The sequence below is a fragment of the Falco peregrinus genome, chromosome 4 (genome assembly GCF_023634155.1).
Source record: "Falco peregrinus isolate bFalPer1 chromosome 4, bFalPer1.pri, whole genome shotgun sequence".
NCBI lineage: Eukaryota > Metazoa > Chordata > Aves > Falconiformes > Falconidae > Falco > Falco peregrinus.
The window spans coordinates 111,125,211-111,148,742 of record NC_073724.1 but is presented as its reverse complement, the minus strand read 5'-3'; the positions used below and the strand labels follow the sequence as shown (position 1 = coordinate 111,148,742).

Genomic DNA, 23,532 nt, shown 5'->3' with positions numbered 1-23,532 from the left:
TTTCTTGGTGGCCTGTGCTCTGCAGAGTGGTTGAGCACAGAGCCTGCACCTTCCTTAGCAGTGCCCAAAGTCTGCCCAAGACACCTCTCTGCCTATTCAGTGTCTTTAAAGCTTTTCTAAGACTTCAGGCTGTCAGAAATTTTCAGTGCAGTCTGATACTTAAAAAAAAAAAACCAACCCAAAAAGCCAAAACCATACGCATATCCCTTGTTAGGGCTGACCTTAGAGCATCTCTTTCCTCAATGATTAACTGAGAATGTTGTTCTAAGTAGCATCAAGCACATTGAGACTAAATTCAGGTTTTTTGTGTTCCTGTCTTGCTCTGCAACATCACTGGTTTCCATCTATTAATGCCATGACTTGATGGTCTGCAAACTGCTTTTTTAAATATTTCTCAAGCTTGAGATCCATTGTATTAATGTATTGCCCAAGATTTAATAATGCTGTATTCAGAGAGGGAATGTTCTTTGTATTCTTGTCGCAGAAGTGGTGGGAAAGTGCATTTGCTTATTCTGATGCTGGTGGGGGTGTGGTGCTGGTGTATTGTATCTGGTCCTCTGTGCATTTGTCGTCAGTGCTCAGGTCGGTGAAGGTTTGGACCACACAAATACGAGCAGGTCTTACAGTGCTAGGAAGGGTTTCTGGTTTAAGGACACAATATCTGTTTTTTTTAAAAAGTCAGTGTGGTTTTGATGTTCGTGTCAGGAGGAGGATGACACTCACTTTAGGCAGAAATGAGGTGGGTGGAAGTCTTTCATGGCAGGAACCGTGCAGGCGTTCGGGTGGTACTTGGATGGAGTGGTGGGTGCCATGCCTCTCTGTGGCTCCATTATACACAAAAACACTTTCTCTTGTGGTTCCTTAGGACAAGGAAGGAAACTATCCGATCTTTTCTTACACCAGTAGGTAAAGTGGCCATACCCTTCCTTCCTCTGTGATAAAAAAGAATATACCGATTGTCTAATAGCTTTTATTATATAAGCTTTTGATTACTTGTTATCCAGGATTTCAGCAATGAGTGATCTCATTATTAAATTTACCATCTATTTTCTGAACTTGAATGGATTTATTTTAAACTGCCACCTAGGTTTTCTTCTTTAGCAAGGACACTGGCAGGAGATTGAAAAGAGAAGCCGCTTTCTCCTGTGCAATTAATTGTCACTGGTGATATTGCTGTCTACCAAAGTTTATACAAGTTCACCTCACCAGTGGAATATTCTGGTGTTTCTTCAGTTACCCTACCAGCTCCAGTCCCAGAAAAGATACAGGACACTTATGAAGAGCCACTTTTTTACCTCCCCCCAGAATTTCTTGGGACAAAGGATTGAGATTTTGAGCAGGGTTCAGGAAACAATGCCCAAATTCAAGTTTCTGTAGTTATTTTATGTACAACTTTTATTTTTTCTAAGGGTGGAGCATTTGTTATATGCTGAACACATTTCTGTAGTACAGCCAAATCAAACTAGATGTGATGTTTCATTGATCCTATTCCTGAAATCCTCTGCTTGCTGTTTTTCTGCAGGAGTTATCTACACAGCAGATATTCTTGACAGGGAGACAACCAAATCCTATTGGCTGACAGTGTATGCGACTGACCATGGTGTTGTCCCACTCTACACTACCATCGAAGTCTACGTTGAAGTGGAAGATGTGAATGACAATGCCCCACTCACCTCTGAACCAATCTATTACCCAGCCGTCATGGAAAACTCCCCAAAGGATGTATCTGTCATTCAGATCCAAGCCCAGGACCCTGACTCCAGCACTAATGAGAAACTGACTTACCGAATTACAAGTGGAAATCCCCAGAACTTCTTTGTAATCAATCCCAAAACAGGTAATAAAATCCAGCTGCCTTAGGGTGGTGGGAAAATGCAATTTAAATATTTATCAGCTTGCTCTCCTTCAGGATCCACTGATGTTGCATTGCTTTCCAAATTCTGTTTTCTGCTTAGTTATGTGTCTAAAGCATCTTGTGTCTAAAGCATACACTTTTTGCATCGGTACATGAAGATGACGTGCTGCAGATCTGCTGCTGCGATTGCTCTTCTGTACGTTACTGAATAGCTTCTGATATTTGTGTCTTCCCTGTGTCTATAGGGATGAGACACTGCTGCACTGAATCTGCAGAGCAATGGAGGCAGATTCAAGCTATTGCAGTTTACAGAGCGGTGTTTCATCCTTTGTAAGTGGGCATAGCACCATTAAAGTGAGTGGCATGATGGTTGTCCAGCTTGACATTACAGTAGCTGGATGTAATTCTACAGCTTATTTCATACAAAAAGACAGTTCAGATGACCTAAAAGTCCCTCTGGCCTTTAAAAAAAAAAGTCAGTCTGTGTTTGCATTGATTTGTAACAGTTAAGGATGTAGCCTGTGGGTGTAGTGTGGCAGATATGGTCATTGTTCTAAGTTAAAGTGATGTTGTTGGCTGGTGCTAGAGCATTGTGCCTGTGCAGACCAGCTCTGCCCATCTCTGTGCCATCAATGCCTTTGCTGAACCAGGCGTTCTTGGTGCCTGGTTGATGAAGAAATCACCCCAAGAGACGTAGCCCGAGGTGGTGCATACTTCTCCGGATGCCTGCCTGTGCTTGGCTGCAGGTGGTCCTCACTCCAGCAGGTACCTGGCTGTCCCTCGCTCGTTGGGCTGGCAGGGACCCTCCAGCGTGGTCTGGAGCTAGAGTTGAGGTGGTCTTTCACAGCATAGGCTGATCTTTATCCAAGTAGTTTAGAGGATTCACACAGCTGTCATGCTGGTTGTAATGTTCCAGGTTTTGTTCTGGGGTTTTGTTATTTTTAAGAAAAAATCCATTTATACGTGCTGCAAATTTCTAAACAGATAGAAAACCAGAAGAAATAAACCTGAAAGGGAGCGTTTTTAATTTGGTGTAGGGAAATGATGTTCACTAAATAGGTTTTCAACATTTGGCTCGGCAATCTTATTGCAATGCGTGGCATAAGAAGGGGTCAGGATCTTTCCAGGCATAAGCCCAGGTGAAGAATCATGGAGCGTGTATAATCACTATGTTCAATCTGCTGAGCCCTAAGGCACATATCTCACTTATTTTTAACACTTGAAATGGACGAAGATGGCTCTTCCATCTGCATCCCTTCTCCCCCTCCCCACCCCATAAATCCCATCTGGGCAAAGTAGTAGAGTTAGGACTCTGCAGTGTTTACGGCTTTTGCTTCCCTCCTGTTGGCTCCTCCCGCAGAGCAGCCTGCTCAGCACGGCTCTGCTTATCCTCAGGGCAGCCAGGGTGAGCCTGTGATGAGGACCAGAGCTGGGTGTGCTGCTGCCCCATGGCACCCTGGCCTGGGTAGCATACCCTGTGGGGTAGCACTCTGTCCCATGGAGCAGTGGGCAGGGATGTTTTTCCCTAACAAGGAGATCTTAATTCTCACAGTTAACACTGAAGATGGTTCGTCTTCATCTTGTGCTGTCTGAGAACTTAAAGGCTTTAGGATGAGTAATGTTGCTGCTTGGGCAACTCCCCAAGGATCCCTATTGCGTTCAGTGAGCATCCTGGCTGGTGGCTGGCTCTGATTTGGCGTGGAGGGGATAAACCATCCCCTTCTTCCACCTTGGTGCCAAACGCAGGGCAATGAGAGCTGGGGAAAGCAGCCTCTTTTATTTTGATTTTTCCTTTGAAAATTATGGGGCTGACAGAGTGTGTGTGCACAGAGATGTCTTGTCCCAAATGGGAGCTTAGGCACTTTGAACACAAGGATTTCGTTTTCCCTTGGGAATGTATTGATGTGTGGCGAGCTATGCCTGCCCAGCCTTGACATAGGGAGGCTTTCTCCTGATGGGATGCTGATGTCCAAGGAATAAAAGCATAATGGATTTTCCTAGAGAGTGCCCTTGGGGGTGTCTGGCCAGATTCCTTTCAGCCATCTCCCTGCAGTGCACTAGTTTCTCTAAGACAGCAAGTTACACTCCACTTGTTTTATACAGGCGACATCTGCACGTACAGAAGAGGTTTGTAGCATGCTGGCCCCGTGTGCTTGCTGGGATTCAGCACAGCAATAACTCACGTAGCGCTTTGCACAGCAGCACTAAATGCGACAGCGTGCTGTATAATCAAGATGAAAAGGTTTAATGTGAACCCAAATACGCAACAATTGCCGTGTACGTGGGTTGAGCGAGCGTGCTCCTGCCGTCAGGGGAGAGCTGTCATTTGTGAGAAAGGGGATCACTTATTTTCTGTGTCACTTCCGAAGTTTAAACCATGCCAGCAAACTGACGTCTTGCTCCTGTGAGTAATCAGGTGCTGTGAGGCAACACAAAGGCAGCATCCTGCATTTTTTACGTCCTTTCGAGGGATGCAGCAGAAGTTGGTCTCACTAGAGATGGGAAATTGGCTGAAGTGTACGGGTGCTCTTGGGGTACTAAGAAGTTACTCTGATGCCCAGCTGAGTGGGCTTTGGCAGTGTGCCTAGGGTTAAACCTCTTACTGGATGTTGTGTCGGAAATGAGTATCCCCTAAGTGCAGATTATTTGGAGTCTTAGAAAGACAGGTGGGAGAGAGCAGTTTTTACTTCCTCTGCTGCAAAGAAGCGTGGGACATGGTTCACAGATCACTTCCTTAGCACACTTGGCTATAATGCAGCAAAAAATCGCCCACTGCTGCTGGAGAACAATACATTACTAGCCTTAGCCTCCCATGCCCTCTGTCTTGTTTTTAGGACTTGGTGTGTTATACCAACCAAGCTGGGTTTGTTACAAGGTGTAAAGAGTACACAGGGCTGTCACAGCTTATGGTGTGTGGTGGGTGAGTGGGTGCATCGTGTTTCAGACATTTGTGCCCTGACTGTAGGCGATGTGGGTATCTGCAGTGCAGATGGGCGCAGCACAGCCTGGGTGGGGTGGGTAATCCTGTCTTCTTGGATGGTCCTTGCTGGCAGGAAGAGGAATGGCCCAAGCATTGCTGCACCCTGCTCGTGGCATGTCCCTCTCAGCCTTTGTGCAGTCTCATGCTCCTTCTGAGTGGTCGTTGGAACTCAGCAATGGCTGTGTTTGCCTTCCTCTCGAGTTGCTTTCAGCTGCTTTATAGCTCCCACAGGTCACGCAGGTTCCTGGAAGCACGTGTACTACTACTACATGTATTGCCATCTGATCAAGGCACCAAACCGGGACATAGGGAGACCAGGTGGTGTTTCTGGTCCTGATACAGGATCATAATTGCAGCCAAATCTTGCAGTCTTAATTGATTATCTGGATAGTGGAAGCAACAATACTCCTTGTATGCCATGTCTGTAGGTAGAAGAAACCTTTTAGTAGACAACCTGTCACTTCCTACATTTCTGTAGACTGGCACAGCTCTGGGTGTCTATTTTAGGTACTGTCAAACTGCAAATACATTACATGCATTTAGATTTATTTGAAGGCAGTCTTCAGACCTTTCAGGATTATCACCTGCAATTTTTTGCTCTGTGGGTTTTGGAGAGAGGAAGAATTGCTCCTGCAGGAGTCAAGAGCTGCTAAAAAGCTGCTGAGAGCCAGACTTGAGCACAAAAGTCACCCTGGGCAACTCATGCTCTTGCCAGGGGCTGGCTGTGCTGCAGGAGCACGAGTACACATGGGTGGCGGGGGCTTTTGCCAGCGCGCTTGGGGTTTGTGTGGGTGCTCCGGGGGAGGAGGACAAGAACATGAGCAACACCCTTCCATGTGCAGCTGGCTGGGTATGGAAAGGCAGTGTGGGCAACCTCCCATGAAGGTCTCCATTTTCTCACCTTAATTATCTTTTCTAAAATGCACGTGAGCATCAGTTTGTGCCTCAGTCCGCACTTTCATCTCGTGAGCTGGTATTCATAGGTACAAGCACTAAGTGAATAATGTAGCACATGAGTACGTGTGAAACCGTAAATCATTGGTGCTTGAGAACAAGGAAGCCTTGTTCTGAAAACTGGTAGAAACTGCTGCCTAAGTTGAACAGGTCCAAGAGAGAATATTGGGATTTTTCTTTATAGTGAGCAAGGCACAGTTTCGTGAGAGGGACGGGTAACATGTTTTCAAATAGCTGAAGTGATTCTGTGGGTTATGTGACCACAGGGAAAGGCATCCTCCTGTGCATTTGTTTCCCAGCTGCATTGCACACGTAGTGGCAATGGAGGCATTCCTGGTGCTCGGCACCTCCGGCAGCCACGGGTCAGCCTAAAGGCTGGTGTGACTGATGGGGGAGCCACGGGTTTCTCTCTTAGCCTGGCTTTTGTTCTGTGGAGGGCTCAGGCTTGCTTTGGCAGAGCACAGGGTCACACAGCTTTGCTGCTTGGTGGGTGGTGGGAGATGGGGCCGAGGAGGAGGAGGAAGGCAGAGCTGCTGGCGCAGCAGCTGGGCTGGCTCCTGGCTGAGCCCATGGGAGTGCCACAGCCGCCCTGAGCCCCGTGAGCTATTTTAGGGTGAGAGGCATGTGGAAGAAGGTAAATAAAACAGATGATGGAGTTAATAAAAAAATAAATAAAAGAAAAAATGATTCATTAGGGCCGTAAATTCTCATTTTTATTTCATGTATATGGGTGTTAATTTCACAGCACAGCACAGGGGTAATTTACTGTGTTGATTTATTACTTTTCTGTGCTCTGAAGAAAACAATGAATTTTAATTTAAACCATTACATTATTTTGTTTAGTGTTCCACATATATTGGACAAACCCAATAAGCTTCTCTTCAGTCTTACATAGATTAGGTTAAGAGATATTTTACCTAACATGAGAACAGACCAAATTTTACTCTCGTGCATGCTGATGTTAATGAATTTACTCTGAAATTATGCTGCTGTGTCTGAAAAAATCCAATTACACCTTGCTTAGTCTCTTGCTGGCACCATTTAAACAGAGGCAGGCCTCTGGTATTCCCAAAATAGTATTTGCTGCAGTATTTAAGGCAGGGTGCACTAGTGGCTTTAGAAATAGCGTATGTAGGTCAGTACATCTTTCCAGAGCAGCCACTGGAAGTTGTCTCAGAACTGTCACATCTGCAGGCAGATTTGAAAAGAGCCTGGATATTTTCATGCTGAAGTAGTATTAATATCTGTATAAGCTAATACAGGGTTAGTGAGTGTCAGAATTCAGTTGCTGTGAATGCTGCTCTTCTCAGTAGGTTGGGCTTTGCTTTCTTTTGCACTCACTAAGCCAGCCAGCGTAGGATGCTGCTGGGGCTGAAGGCCATGTCTGCCCTGCCATACTGAAACAGCGCTTCAACCTCCTGCCATACATCCTGGTTTTTATGGATGCTTTTGTTTGGTTTAATCCAGGAAATCCCCACACGTGTCTTTGCTCTCGGAGACTGAGCCAAATCCAGTGCTCTGCTGTGCCGTGTCCTAAAGTTCGCCAGCAGTATAACTGCTAGCTACTCAGTGCCTCTTCTCAGCCCAGAAATATAGGTACGCCAGAGAGGAGAAAGAACAGTGATTGGGGCTCTGCGATAAATTCTTGATCGCCAAGGCCCATGTTTGTCATGTGTGTATGTTGTTTTTTTTAATTTTTTTCCAGCAGAGGAACAAAGACTGTGAGGTACTACAGAAATTTTCGATTCTGATGGGCTTTTGTGATAGATGTCATCTCAAGGGGGCATAGCTTGCTCTGGGAGGCAAACTTCAGTGGTCTTAACAATCCAGTTACTAACATTACTGCTGTACTGGAGGTGACGCAAAAGGCTATATGGACAATGAGTGGAAGTCGAGGAAACTTAGTCCCTACTACAGCCTTGCACGTCTTTCAGGTTTAAACCCCAGTTGCATTGGGTGAGGAGGTAAAGGAACGTACATTGGTTCTGTAAAGCAAGGGGTGTTTAAAACCTTCTACCATGTAATAATTAAACATAAATGCTGGCACGTTTGAAAAGAGTAAACAAAATTAATTTTTGATGACGTTTCTAAGGGACTTTGGATCAACAGTATCAGGCTAAACTTAGTACTGCTTTGGTCCATTTGTCACAGTGCTCTTGTAAGAGGCATTTCATGCTGCTACCTTTTTTTTTTTAAGTCTGTTCTTCAAGAATGGACAACTTCATACGTTCATTCTTGACCACTGATTGTTCCTGCTCCCACTGCATCATGGAGTGTCAGCTGCATTACTGGGGAACCCGCCTGATGCTGCAGTTGATGCTGTGCAAGCTGCTAAACTCTTAATAAACTTCTTCTGAAATAAGTTCTTTGATGTTTTGTAAATGAAGGCCTTTAACTTATTCAGTTTTGTAGTCTAACCTGCAATATTCCTCCAGGGTGCATTTTAGGTGCTATAGTGATCAAATTGGGAAATGTATGTTGAATTTTGATGGTGTTGCGGATCACCTCCTTCCCACTGGAGACTCCTTCTGAAGGGTGCCTGGTGGCATCTATCACACGTGTTGGCTGTGAAGCCGTTAGGCAGGTCTGTCTGCAATGTAAACTGGCTATGCAGATCAGGTCATGCTCACTGCCATTCATCCTGGAAGTGACCCTGAAGTTCAACTGACCTGTCCAAGACCACAGAAGACCTCGCAGAAGAAAAAAACATTTATTGTAGGGCTCTCCAGTCAAAGGTGAATTTGAGGAATAGATCTCCTTTCCTTCCATAGTCTTCAACACTGTACAAATGCCAAGTTCACAAACAGTTGTAGAGTCCAGCCCAATATATCCATCACTGATATTTAACTATCTATAACTAATACAGATTTTACAATGTAATTCCCTTAGTGCATTAGCTGGCTTCTACTTCCTGTAATTTATGTTGTATCAACACATGCTAAATGATCTACTCTTTTCTTTCACTTCTCAGTATTATTTAAAAGCATGGCTCTTTAATGACTTCTTTATAATATGCTCACTGTTAAAAACCAAGCTTCTGAGCATTTAAAAAGCTTTAATTTCTGCTTTGGGATGGCTCGTTCTTTACTAGACACCATATTTCCAGTGGTTTGAGCCCAGGGTTAGCAGTTAGCAAATCAAAGGACCATGGATGCTGGAGTTACATGCTTAATCGCAGTGGGACTTAGAAGCCTGTTAGGCATGGTACAGCATGTTAGACAAAGTTCCTGCCCCAAGGAACTTGTCATAATAACAGTAATAATAGTAATACATTAAGAAAAAAGGGCGGGGGGGAGGGGTGGGAACCCAACAAACAAAACAAAACAGGGAGGAAAGGATGTAAATCATCAAATCCATCTGCTTGCTGGTGCATGTTTGTTCTCCAGACTAAATTTTCAAATAATTCCTGAGCTGCAGCACAGCAGTGACATGAACTCTTCTTTTGACTTTGAGTCACCTAACCTCACTGATTTTCTCTTTTTTTTTTTTTTTTTTTTTTTTTTAAAGTATGTGATTGTCCTGAAAATTAATTCATAGGAGGCAGTTGCAGGTCAGACAGGCTCTGGAAATGCAAGCTATTGATTTTTGAGGCATCTCAGCATTAGTCGACAACCACACCCAGTCATGTATTCATAGGCATATAAAACCAAAGAGGAGCATCACTTCCAAAATGATAGAATGAAGAGGAATATAAAACATTTTTAGATTAAGTAAGTATAGTCTAGTGGTCAGACTGCTGATTCCACTGCGAGTGAGAAAATTTGGGCTCTGTCAGGCCATTTCTTCCCTCCTCCCTGGCAGTGATTCCCTCCTTACTCTGTATGCATTACCTGTGGAGGGGATAAAGGTGTGAGCTGTGTCACCTTAGTTGAGGCTACAGTAATACTGCTATTAATAAAATAATAAATCCAGCTTTATCATCTCTCTTGAACAGACCTGATTTCTGCTAGCAGTGGGTTTTTATTCGTGAAGCACTGAATACAGTTGAGATAGCTGGATGTCTCTGGTATCAAGTGCCTCTTTTGAAATGGCATTAAAAGATACAATACTGCTCATACATGCCATTTCTTTGTAATCAGCAGATTTAACATGGCTTATAGAAATTTTAACCTTTCTTTAGATCTCCATGATGACCTTTGTAGTCCTCTTTCACAGTAAGAAGCTTCAAGTTGCACGAGGGGAAGTTTAGATTGGAGATTAGCAAAAAATGTCGTCATTGAAAGAGTTGTCAAGCATTGGAATAGGCTGCCCAGGGACGCAGTTGAATCACCATCCCTGGAGGTATTTAAAAGGTGTGTAGGTGTGACACTTTAGGGACATGGTTTAGTGGTGGACTCGTCAGTGCTGGGTTAGTGGTTGGACTCAATGACCTTAAAGGTTTTTTTCCAAACTAAATGGCTCTGTGGTTCTATTCAGGAGTATTGCCATTGCCTTGACTGGATCAGCGGTCCTCACTTGCTCAGTGCAGCATCTGTTTTTAACCTGAACTTCCTGTTTGCTTCCATGGAGACTTAACACCTGAAGGGCAACAGCGTGGCCAGGGCCAGTGAGTCAGTTTGCTGATGGGAAGGTTACTGCCTGACAACCAAAAAACTCCCTCCTGTCCTGCCCCAGCACCGATTCTGGAACAGCAAGAATTTTGTCATTAATCTCATAAATCTACCTCCTTGTACATTACAGCAATCATTTATTATTAAAAAAAAAAAAAAAAATCAGCATAGGATATCTTCTGTCCTGTTCAAAACTAACTTTGGCTATCAGCTTTGCTGTGAAACTAATTTTTCCACCTTGTCTGTCAGTTCAGTTTCTGTGTTCATAAATTTCCAGAACTCGTGACTAGTCAGAACTGGTCAAGAAACCATGTACCTTTTACATATGCTGTACTATTCCTTCACTAATTTGTGATTAGGGCTGTTGCATTCACTTCCAGGTAGCCAAATACTCTTGATGATATAGTTATTAGCAATGGCAGAAGCATAACTGAGATTACTTGGTGAAACTTTACCACGAGTACCGAGTCACAGCCCTATTAAATGTATGCACAATGCATATACTATGGATATATGTCATACCCTGCCGTACATTATTATGATAATAGCAATGAATGCCTCTGCATTACAGTAATTGATTGTGATCCAAGCCTGAACTCTGACAGGAGGAATTAGGTTGGTGAGTTAGAGATGCTGGGATGTGGAGCCTGTGAGCATGACGTTTGTACCGGGGTAGGGGTCTGGAGAGGGAGCTGCTGGAGAGGAAAATAAGCCCAGATGAAGTGAAGACTTGCGCCCGGGGGTGTTTTTGATTTGTTGGATTGGCCTATGCTGCATGTGAATTTTAAAAAAATAAAAAGCTGGAAAATTGGAATATGAAGAGAGGGCAACTGTGAAGACAGGTGTGTTTGTGTAAGCCATCGTGGCATCAGCAATCCTCATCTATTAGTTTTAATTTGTCTTCCATTGTATAGGAGGTTGTGTCAGCACCTACTAAACCTCCAAAGCCTCATCACCTCGTGGTGCAGCTAAACTGGTCTTTTCAAACATTGAGGTTAAGCGTATTTGTGTTATTTTTCCTCTTTTCTCTCTGACTGCCTGTCTCCATTAGAGTTCTGCTGTTATAATCAAAGATAATTATTTTCTGTGAAATTACTCTCCCCTCTCTTTCCCCCTTCCCTTTATGTTAATGAGAGTGCTTTTCTCTCCCTGGGAAGATTGACACAACTTCTTTGAAGTTAGTAGTGCTGTTGCCAGTTAAGTATGTGACCTTATCTGTATAATTGTACAGATCGTGCCGCCATATGTCTAGATGCATGGAGCTTAATTTAACAGGAGAAATATATGTATAAAAATAAAGCAGTAGCTGGGGGTTAAATATCAGAAGACCCCCCTAATCACAGCTTTCACATTGTACAAAACTTTCTGCAGAGCTCTAAGAGCTCTGAAGCGAGGTCTTAGGTCTCCCCACAAGGGACCGTGCCCTTCTAACCTTTTTTTTTTACATTAATCTGCTATGCCTGTACTTCCCCACCTGTAGTACTTACGAGTTTTCTCCTCCCATGGTAGCTAAGTCCTCCTCACTGTATGATAAGGTAGACAAACATTGTTTTTTCTTTTTTAGAAGCAAGGAACTGAGGCAAAGGATGCAGCTAACATCCCATGCCAGTAATAAAACCTCAGTCTCAATTTGCCTTCAAAACCACTGGCTGCATGTAATGCAGAGCCTTACTGGCATGAGTCCAGCCCAGCCTGCCCTGCTGAACCTGGAATGCAAGGCTGACCTGGTACCAGCGTTCTATATGACGTGTGCAGGAGTTATGTGGGCATGTGGGAGCCCCAGTAGCACCTATTTACTATCCTATTTAGCATCCAGTTTCCAGTTACCCACCATTTCCCATTCCGTTCCTTTCAGCCCTTGCTTTCTCCCTTACTCAAAGGCAAACCTGGGTTGCCAACAGGCAAAGAGGGATGCCAGTTTGCACAGGGGCAAGGAGATACGGATGGCTATGATGAAGCTTCTCAGGCATGTAAGGGCAGAGCTGACTCGTGTCTCTTGGGTAGGTGAAGCAAACCCCTTCTCCATCAGCCTAGTGGAGGCACAGCTCTAAGCAGCTTGTCTGATGCCGTGAAGGAGAAAGGAAGCAAACCCAAAGCCCTGAAGTCCCACACTACCCCCAGTAATCATGCTCACTCTTTCTCAAAATTACGTTTGCTTGTACTTTCTGTGCAGGAACATGTTTGCCCGTTGCATCCTGTGAATATGAGTTGATGTCATAATGTGCTGTGGGCTTGTTGCCTTCTAAGAAAGATTTCATGGCTTTGTCAGGTGAGATATGTGCAAGGAATCTGTGCTGCAGTGGTCTATTAGTATGGTAGTTAGCAAGTAGCTCTTCAGATCTTGAAGGGATTTGATTAGAAAACTATTATTTCCTGAACTTTAACTTACCAACAGTGTATGAACAGCAGTGCACATGTACATTTTTTTTTAAATGTAGCCACAATACCCAAAAGATAAATGTAAGTCTGCTCTGCAAGAGAATATTTTGGCTATAATTAATTTTGCTTCCATTCACCATATGCTTATATTTTCTGACCTTTATTTGAATCGCAGACACAATGTAATAAAAAGTGCAGTATACATAAAAAAGAAAAAAGTTGCTTAAAGAACTACAGGTGCTTATGGTACTGCAACTTCAGCTGAATTATATGGTTTGTGCCACCTGAGAATTTGGCCATCTTATGCTTAAGAAGGTATTATTATGGAAAGATGCTGTCATTGTTCAAAGATATTCAAGTTATTTTTGTTAATGTCAGAGCAAGGTGGGTTGTTTTCATCTCTGAAGAAATGTTGTATGTCCATCACTTACATTATTCAGAGAGATCCTTTAGGAGAAGCAACCAGGAATGGAGAATTTTCTTATTTTCCTTATTATTCTGTGTGTTCTACGAGGCAGTTCTTCAGACAGGACCTGGGAACATACTACAAATGACAGAAAGAATAATGGTTGCTAAATTTAATTTATTGAGTGGGTGTGAATTAGATTGATTAAACAGAGAATAAACACACACAAGATTACCCAAAGTAGGTGCAGGGATGGAAAAATGTTAGATGGAATTAACAGCTTAGATATGCATGATGCTGTAGATATTTTTCAAGTAAGTTTGTAATTTCTCAGGGGATTTCTCTTGTGTTTTTTATTTCTTTCTTGTAACACTTAATGTAATCCAAACTGATTAAGGGAACATTATGTATTAAAGGGAAAAAAATAAAGCAACCACATGACCAGAATTAACTCTAGAATAGTCTACTGGGGCAAACTGCAGCTTTGACTCAATAAGATGCACATGAACTGAATTTGTATGTGTGGAAATCGCTCGACTTGAGTTGGGCTCTTTTGCTGAGGACAGTGTCCTTTGTTGAGTGATGCACAGCCCAGCATCAGTGACAAATAGGCAGGATTTGGGCACAGTCCTTCTGCGGTCAGCTGGGTGGAGGGGCTTCACCCCACTTGTGAGCTACACTCCAGACAGTTGGCTCATTCTCTCCTCCTGCTACCTCGTGTTGAGGAAGGATTTTTATTCGTTCAGCCTGCAAGGAGAGGTTTCCTCTCCACCTCTAAAACTTCTTTTTCTACTTACTGCTTGGAGTTTTTGTGCAGAACAGCTGGGATTTTACAAACACCCTGCAAGGCATCAGCCTAACCTGTCTACCTAGCTGCTCTTTTAACAGCAGAAGTGTAGCGCTGAGAACATAAGCAAAGATTTAATGGGAAACTAAAAATGTCAGAAAAGAGAAAATCTGTATGTAGAGAGGGGTCATTTTTACCTATAAAGAAACATGAGGAAAAGAGATGAAAATTATATATATTTTGTTGAACTGACTGTATGAAGACATTTGCCTCACACAGAAAATATTCCATGTTCAAGACTGTTTCACCCATATATGTGCATGGACTTGGCTTTTGTCATCATGAATACTCACCCTCACCTCTGATAGTGCCTTTGGGTTAAAAAAACCCCCCAAAACAACAACGCAGAAGCATATATCCTCATGATGCCTTAATTTCTTTACATTGAGTTCTACAAGAAAAGGAAGAGGAATTGTGGGGTTTTTTGGTTGGTTTGTTGTTTGTTTGTTGATTTTTTTTATTATTTAGTAATTAAAAATGATTCAGAAGTCAGAACTTGATGAGGAAAAGCAAAACCTGTGCTGCCTTTTGGTAAGCTAAACGATGACTTATTTTCGTTAATATTTATTTGCAAAATTGTGGCACCTTTGTAGCCGCAGTCATGAGGCGGCACCCTGCCGTGCTTGGCAGGATAAGTGAAATAAAAGATGGTTGCTACACTGGAAAGCTTGCAGTTTAAGGGGAGCTTGAGACAACAGATGGGAAAAAGCAGATGGAGATGCTGCAGAAAAACCAGGGCGGTATTGATCAGTGCTAAGTTTGTTTCTGGGCACTCTTGGTGCAAGAAGGAGTGGAGACCAGGGTTTTAAAGTCAAGGAACAGGTAGTTTGGTCCCTCGCTGGCAAGGTGCCAGTGCCCCCCTGCGTGCCATGGGCTTCACTGTGGGGCTGCAGCTCCTGGTGTTTTGCAGAGCTGTAAGGGAGGGAGTGCAAGGCATTTGCCTCAGGTTGTATATAGGAGAAATATATATATCCTGCATCTATATCTTTAGAGAGATTTCTCTCCTGCTCTCTGAAGGGTGTGTGTGTGTGTGTGTGTGTATATATATATACACATATATATATATAAAATAACTAGTTTATATGTATCCACCACCACCCCCAATTTTGCACAAGTTGCAAAGGTTGGGGGTTTGGGGTAGCTTTTTCCCCATTTTTTTAAGTTAAAGGAATTTTCAGCAAAAACATTCAAAGTAGTTTGTTTTTATTTTTTCTTTAATGGCATGTATATATGTTTAGGGTTTTTTTTTCCTTTTCTCCTTTTCCATTTTCATGAGAAAAAGGCAGTGACAGTCTTACAATAAAAGGGCTTAGCTGCTGCTTCATTGGGATATGAGGACAGAGGCACCTCGGAAGGCTGAACTTTTCAAACATGATGTCCAGCTGTGCTCCTGAAAGGTGAATTGCCTTTATATTCTGGCTACTCTCCTCACCATAGTTAAAAAAATAAAACATCTAATGGAGCATCTCCATCCCTTCCTCCTACACCTCAAGGTAGCTCAAGGGCTTTTGTAGAGGGGATTTAGAGTTTACAGCCAGTGTAGGATCCAGGCATCAGGGTACCTGATTTCTCATGTATAATGGTGTGCATATATAGACACACGTACAAGAGTTAAGATCCTAAATTCCATGTAGGCAGTGGAACTCACTGTTAAATGAAGAAGTCAGACATTTAGAACCAGATTCTCTTCCCTTTACAAGCATGTCTGGATCCTGTGTGAAGCCATCTACCTCAAAAGGATCATGTCACGGGGGTTCTCGGTCTCCTTTTTTTTTTTTTTTTAAAAAAATAATTTAAATTTGCACTACCTTACTGTGAGGAGCTGCAGAAATTCAGTCTGCATAATTTGTCAAGAAAAATTTAAGAGGCGATGCCTTCATAGTTCGTGTATGCCTATATGGGGACAGGATTTCTGACAAAAGTTTTCTTTCATCTAACAGATAAAAGATATAAAAGTCAGTGAAAGGTGAAGTCAGAGAAATTCTGACTAGAAATAATCTTATTTTTCTGGCTCAGGATAATTTTATCTGTAAAGGTGCTATTCTGAAGTTACGGTCCAGACACAGGAGCTGAGCGATGAAATTCCCTGGCTGATGTTATCCAGGAACTCAAAACAGACAACCTGATCTGGACTCAAAAACTATTAATGCATAATGAACACAACTTACGCCAAAAATGACCATAGCAGTAGTGGGGCTTTATAGCACAGCTCTGTTTTGCACATAGAGCTGAGAGGAAAGGCCATGCCTCTTCTGGGAATGGAGAATGTGTATTGAAATATTGTGTGTTCCTGTGTTTTTCTGCTCTGGGCTTCTTGCATACCATTATTGCCGTGCAACATTATGAATAAATCAACAAAAGAAAAATTTTGTTATATATATTCCTATGGTGATTCTAACAGGATAGAATTAAGAAAACATTGTCACCAACTTGCCTCACATAAGAAACATGATTTTCTTGTTCCAACACAGATGAAACATTTGCAGACCCCATTCAATTTAATTCACTCTATCATTGATAGCAGAGTGTAATGGAGATTTTCAGACTCTTCTTACTAATTTGTGGTTTAAAAAGTTTCCTATCTGTTACAGAACAGCAGTGAGAACATTCAGCAAGGTGTGTGGTAGGAGTGACTTGTTCCACTTCTGGGGACTTGTAATATTTTATCATCTTGCAGCCTTCCTGCAATTTGGTATGCTGAGAGAAATTAATTTGACTGTTTACAATATTTAATTTTCAATAATTATTCAAGCATATATAACGACAGACATTTACAGTATGTAGTAAACAGATGGATTAGCAATTGTGCATGTAATTAGAAATTACATTTAAAATACAAAAATGCATTCGAATATTCAGCTGCCTTTAAAAAGAAAAAAGGTGTAAATGCAACTCTGAGTGCCTTAGAGATGGTTTATAGTCCATGAAGTGCCTTTCCTAAGTAAGTCTTTGCCCAAAATATTCACTGAGTATTGCAAGTTGCCTATACCTTTTTGTTTGTTCATTTGTTTTTAAGATAAAACTGAATTGTTCCATTTTGGCAGTATATTCCATGCTGGTGTGGTTTCAGAATCACCACAGGATCACTTTTCCCATCCTCCAGACAGACATCCCCTCTCCATCACTGTATCTGTGCTGTCAGTGGTGTGAAACTGGGCACACTGCACTGTACCAGCTCCCACCTGGCACCTGGTCCACAGCCCTGCCTCCTCTGGAGGTCCACTGGAGTTGTGACACTTGGGAAATCTTTCCCAGAAATCGTGGAACTGTCAGGAAGTGACAGTACCATAAACAAGTAACAGCCTGGTCTTACTACTTTAGAGTTTATCCTTTCCCCATCTGGAGTTCTGTTGCAATCTTTCATTCTGTTCAGTCAAAACTGATTTGTAGGATAGGTGGCACAGCAACCACAGGTAAAATCATCAAAAATGCTTGTGAATGATTTTTAGAAGTGACTTTTGGGATGCTATTTTAGATACCTTTGAAAATACATCCTTCGGAGATTTCTGTGTGGTCCCGTAACGTAGCTCCTGGGTTGAACGCTTTGGTGCTGTGTACTTAGCACTTACATCAGGCTGTTTAGGTCTCCATCCGAGCTGGTGTAGAAGAACCCCAACTTAATTTTCTCTGCTAATTTAATCTTTTTTTTAAAAAAAAAAAACAACCAACAAAAAACCCCACTCTTTTGTCTCATGGATGCTTTTGAAAAAGTGACTATAATTGGGCTGTAGCACCTTCAAGGAATAAATTTTATCCTGCTTTTAGTGAAGTCAATGGGATTTCTGCCATTGCTGCAGATGGGTGTGGGATTGAAACCTTAGTGATTGAGTGTGAAATGAGAAAATATATTTAGCTGGGTTCATATGAGACTATTAGAGACAAATTCTCATCTAAGATAACAGTTGGAGCTAATTTCCATGGCCTTCCAACATATTGAACATAAATCATGTCATGAGTATGAAATACCCCTTCCCCCTCTATGTTTCTCCTTCCTTTAAGGGGTTTATAATGTAACACAGGAAAAAAAATGGCATTTTTAAAAATTCTCTGCCTCTCAGAAGTTTGCTGCATTTAAAGAATGATTTTAACTTTAGGAAAAAAAAATAATTAATTGAAGGTGATAGTTCTTTTCCTATAGTTGTAATACCATTATTTTTGTACCATTATTGTATTACAATTTTGATACTATTGTGTTATTCACCATTGCCATACTGTTCTGTTTATTTATTTGCTCATGGAAGTGTTTTCCTAGATCTGCCAGCGTAGCACATGAGAGCTTCTCTATGCTTATGCTATTTTCTGTTTTAGAGATGGAAACAAAGGTTTTGAAGAGGTTTTGCAGTGTGATAGGGTAGTAAATGAACAGGTTTATATTCTTAAGGTCAGAGGTTTTAGATCACCTACTTTGACCCTCTACATAGTTGAAATTGTAGAATGTCACCTAATTGCTCCTACACTCAGGTGTCTAACTGGTGTTTGACTAAAGCCTGTATTCCAGGAAGATACTGATGTAAAGGCTACAAGATACTAATTTTTTTTTTCTCCCCTGATGCTTATCTCCTGCATTGTTTGAAATGTCTCGTTTCTTTTTCATTTAATTTGTCTGCCTCTTCTTTCCAGGCAGTGGCTTTGGTTGTACCTTTGCTGGAATAAAGAGCCCTTTACTCCCTAGTAATTTCTCCCTGCGCAGGTACTTATGTGCATTAATCTAATTATTAATTAACTAAACACAGTATAGTTCTTTAAAGCAGAAAGGGGAAAAAAGGCTCTTATTTAATTAGTGCCAGATTGTCATTGATTTATATGTAGGAAAATGCAGGTTGCTCTGCCTCTGTAAAACGATTCATGGTCACAGTCTAACAGTGACCTCCAAGGTCCTTCCTCCCAAAGTCCCCAGCGTGCAGGAAGACCAGGGTCAGGTACAGATGTAGGTGTCTGAAGTAGATCCAAAGACCTTCCCAACATGAGCAACAGCAGCTGCCAATGCAGCAGAAAAGATGTGCCAGGTTAGTGTTCACAAAAAATACTGCTTGTGGCTCTGGCTTCCATGGTAAGCTGATAGCTGCCTAATTTCTTTCTGGTATAGATAGGAAGTGAATGCATATAGCTTAGCCATTTCTCATCCACTGTGGCTATTCCCCCTTCCCCAAGGACAAATTACTCTGTTGTTTTTGTGGCTGGAGATTGAAGGTTTTTGGCTTGGGGGGAAGCCACCCTATTTAATGCTTCCTTTACTGTCAGAAGCTAGAAAAACTGGTGTCGCATCTAAATATATAGCAAGCATTTTGGGGGTAAGAAACCTAGACAGATGTTCGCTTTCTAAACTTCACAATATATATTTTAAAGAAAAATAAGGTGAAGACCCAAGTTCTGATGAAACATAGAGCAGGTGCTGTTAGAAACTCCCGTTTGTTTCCCCTTTGCTACCACTGATTTCAGATTTGCACACATTGCAAGCCCAACAGCCGTGAGTTCTATCAGTTGCAGTCAGTGAGGGATGTTGTACAGAGCAGGGGGAGAATGGTCCAGTGTGATCCATCACCTTAGCACTGTTTACCCACCGAAGTGCCAGTACTAGCGTCTGGGCTGTTGCTTGGTGCTCTCCCATCCAGTCTTGGGCTCTGTCCTACATACAGGATGATGCTCACTTCCTTACCAGCCAGCAAAACCTCGCTAATGACACAGAAGCCAATGCAATAAATCAGAAGAGTTGTGCGTTTGGAAAATGGGGCATCACAGGTGAGGAGTTTGCTTTAGGTGATGCAGGAAAGTGGTGGGACAATCGCGAATTTGGACTTGGCTCCTCTGAACTCCAGCTACAGCTCTGAACCACAAGGTGTTGCATTGTTTTTGCTCTAGCGAGTTGCTAGTTAACTCACTTGTGTACCAACAGTTCCTTGTTAATGTGGAGCGTGTGGTAATTAAGACCTGGCTTCCCTTCTTAGCTCTGTCATAATGCTCCTATGCAATCTGGAAATGTCTCTTGGGTTGGCTTCCTCCGCACGGGGGTCAGGACTTCATTCCAGCAAGGTGACTTCACACCAGTCGTGCCGGGCTGGTGGCCGCGCAGGGGCAGAAATCCTGACTCAGCCACCAAAAAGATATTGCAGCTCCTTAAGAGAATGGCAGTATCTGAAGCACAAGAGGAAAATATATTTTTTTGTTGTTTTCGTTTGCCTTCTGTCTTAGGGTAGACTGAACAGATTTCCAACTTCAGATCCACAAATACAGCTCTTTTTCTGGGGATTGTTTTCATTTTGTTTCTTGTCAATGAAAGCTGAGAGTCTCTTGTAATTACAAGGCTCAGGACCTGGAAAACAATGATAAATCCTTGACAGGACTTCAGTGGAGTGAAGTATACGGTGACTTGTGTGCTTGGCTCCTCACAACGAAATTTTGTGTCTGAAAGCATGACTTTATGACTGTGAGCAGCAGCAGTAATGATCCCCTTCTTCCTCGCACTGGTCTTGTGTGAGTTATTTCATTACTGCCTGTAATGTGCTTTGAGACCTTGGATTGAAGAGCAGGGTGATTATTATAGTAGTTTAATAACATTGTTTAGAAGGATGTAATATGCTGCGGCACTGGGTTTCACAGAAACGCGATCTGCATTCAGTGTAAATGCTCTCCATCACCAAAGTCAACTTGCAAAGCCACTCTTGGCATTGCTGCTGCTCCATCTTTAGCAGCTCTTGAGGAGCTCAAGGTGCAGCGTGGCAGCCTCCCAGCCCCTGGCTCTGCAGCAGAGCGTGGCTTCAGCCCTGCTTGCTCTCACTCATCCTCCGTTTTCACTGAGATCTTTGCATTTAGGGCTCCCTGGTGCAGGTTGAGGTGATTCACCTTGGGGTACTACGTCTGTTCTTCTCCTCCTGTTTCCATCAGCACCTGGTTTTGTATTGCTGCGTACCGAGAGGCTGCCATGATGCTGTTGGGTTATCCCTGGGGCTGAATCCAAATTTACAAACTTTTGTGACTGCTTTCAAAGATTTCGTTGTGGCTTCACTCTTTGATGATGATCACCTCTTACAGCCCAGTCTGCTCTCTGTTTGAGAAGGAGGCAGCACCTGCTGCTGTAGGTTTCAAGGGCAGAAGGAGTTGTTGTGGTTTGAGACAACCAGTCAGGGAAAAAAGCATTTTTTCAGGACTGGGGGGGGTCAGGGGGGGAAAGCGTGGGGACTCCATTGCTTCCTCAGGGCCCAAACCTGCAGGACTGATTGCCTGGTACTGGCAGCTGCACTGCCACCTCCAAGGCAGCTCCTGCTCTCCATGGGGAAGTGGAGTCAAGGCAGGGGGGTCTGGGGGCCCTTCCAGCTGCCAGGGCTCTCCGTGTCCATGCCCCTGCCAGCCCACCCAAGGAGCCGAGCTCTTGCCCATTCACAGAGAGCTTTGCAGATGTTGCAGTATCACTCAGTATCTGGAGAAGAGCAAAGTTCAAAATATCCTGCAAGTTGAATGACCTTTTTCCACCCAGTTCTATGACCTTTTACATACTTTGCAGCTTTCAAGACTATTATGCTCTTGTGCCTGTTTATCTTTTTTCTTTTTTTCTTTTTTTTTTTTAACAAAGGCAGATATAAGGTTATTGCAAAATACCATTTGCCACTTAAATTGGTGCCTGAGACACTGTAGTGTCTGTACTGTAGTATCCTGCATTTTGTTCTGTTGTATTCAGATTTTTACATGAGCCTTTAATGCCACAGTATTGAAATACCTTTCAAAAATACATTTAACAATCCATTTAACATCTCCACGAAGATACAGACTTGTTTTTTGTAAGAAATATTATTCATATACTGTTCAATACTCAAGTTGCGTTAGAGCTTATGTAAACCAGAAGCCTAAAAACCCCTTTCAGCATCCCTCTCTAATGAAAGCATAGGGATAAACTTCTCCAGAGGGCGGTTCTTCCCCTTCTGGTTTTAGTTGGAGGCGTTGAATGGCTCTTTGAAGGTCCTAAAGAAAGAGCTTAGGTGCTTTAACATAAAAAAAGTTTGGAGCCTCACTACCAGCATGGTAGGATACGTGGCTCAAGACCAGGAGAAAACCAAAAAGGAGGGGGAGGCTTCAGGGTGGGAATTGCCACGACTTTGTCTCTTTTGTCCTTGTCCCGTGCCTCATCTTTCACGGCTTCTGTGCCTCATGGGACAAGTAGCACGAGAAGTCTCTTTACTCTCCTTTCCTTTTCCTTTCTACCCCCAGCTTAGCAACACATTCAGTAAAGAGAGGGGTGAAATTATATATATATGTGTGTATGTATACACACACACACACACACACACACACACACAGAGGCGTCCAGCTTGTTTTCATCTTTTGCTTGCCGTGGGTCTGGAGCAATTAGTCTTGGTCCACATTTGGGGCCTGTGAGGGCTGTCGTAGTATAAATGATGAAAATAGCAAAGCTGGTCTCTTCCACCAAAGAAAGCATGTAGTTTTCTTCCCTTACTTGGTCACAGAAAATGAGAAATTAACAAGGATCTTTCAGATTTGGCTTTTCAGATTGATTCCTGATCATATGTGTCATGCAAGACACATAAATGTAGCTTAATGATAATTTCCAAAGGGAAAGGAAAAATTAGAGGGATGTATCTGAAAATACAATATCTTTGCCAGCCAGCTACATGCTAGAATGTAGTTTCTGACTGATTATCATCTAGTAACAATTAAACATCTTTAACCTTTTCAACCTCCTGTGATTTGGTACATTAATGAAAAATGTAAAATGGAGCATGTATCTTTCTGAAGAGTTTACACAGAAAAAAAGATGTTGAGTGAGACTTATCAAGGTTTAATTTACATAGCAAATCTAGTTATTACTTAAATTATCTTTCAGAAGACAGTGTCCACCAAAAGAATATTCTTCTAACACTACTTAATGATTAGATTTCAAAGCTGAGATGAATACAGTGCTAGGAATTGGTGGTTTTTTTAGTTGGGTTTTCTTTTTTCCTTTTCCTGTGTGTTAAAGAATCCTAATTTTTAAGGTACCATTGTAAACATTAATTCTTACTTTTACCATAATACCCTTAATATATGTAGATGTATGTTTTACAGGTAAACAGACAATTTCATATTTATAAGGACATCAGAAAATTAGACTTGAATTTCACCAGTCTGGCCCGGTTTTCCTTGTTCTCAGTAAAAAAAAAAAGAAAAACAACTGTTGCCATGTGGGCTGAAAAGTAATCTTCAGTGACTAATCGACTGCAAACATATACCACTTGGGTATTGAAGCAGATAAAATTGCCAGTCATTTTTTAAATCGGGGTCTCAATATTTTTCCTCTACAGTTGCTCTGGGCTTTGGCAAATGCTTGCTGTTCAGAAGTCATTACGGAGGAACACGTTGCCATTGCGAAGAGCAGATTGATCAGTTTAAGCTTTTTTCTTTAAAGGTGAACAAAAAGGGCTATACATTTTGTTTATTACAATGATCTCCTGAAATGAGGCTGTGCTGTTTTCCAGAGTCTGCAAGTGTTGGGTCTGCTCTGCCTCTGCTGCAGCTGTCGGTGTATAAATAGGCTGTGTGGGTTTCTCCCAGAGTCTGCGTTGCGAAGGCTCT

At 42.4% G+C, this 23,532-nt stretch overlaps 1 protein-coding gene across 1 annotated transcript in view; it reads left to right on the top strand.

Moving 5' to 3' along the window:
- FAT3 (FAT atypical cadherin 3) overlaps window positions 1–23,532 on the top strand; it is a 419,039-nt gene that overhangs the window by 189,974 nt on the left and 205,533 nt on the right. Inside the window, 1 exon segment of the mRNA XM_055802271.1 lies at window positions 1,523–1,837. Coding sequence (XP_055658246.1) covers window positions 1,523–1,837 — 315 coding nt within the window.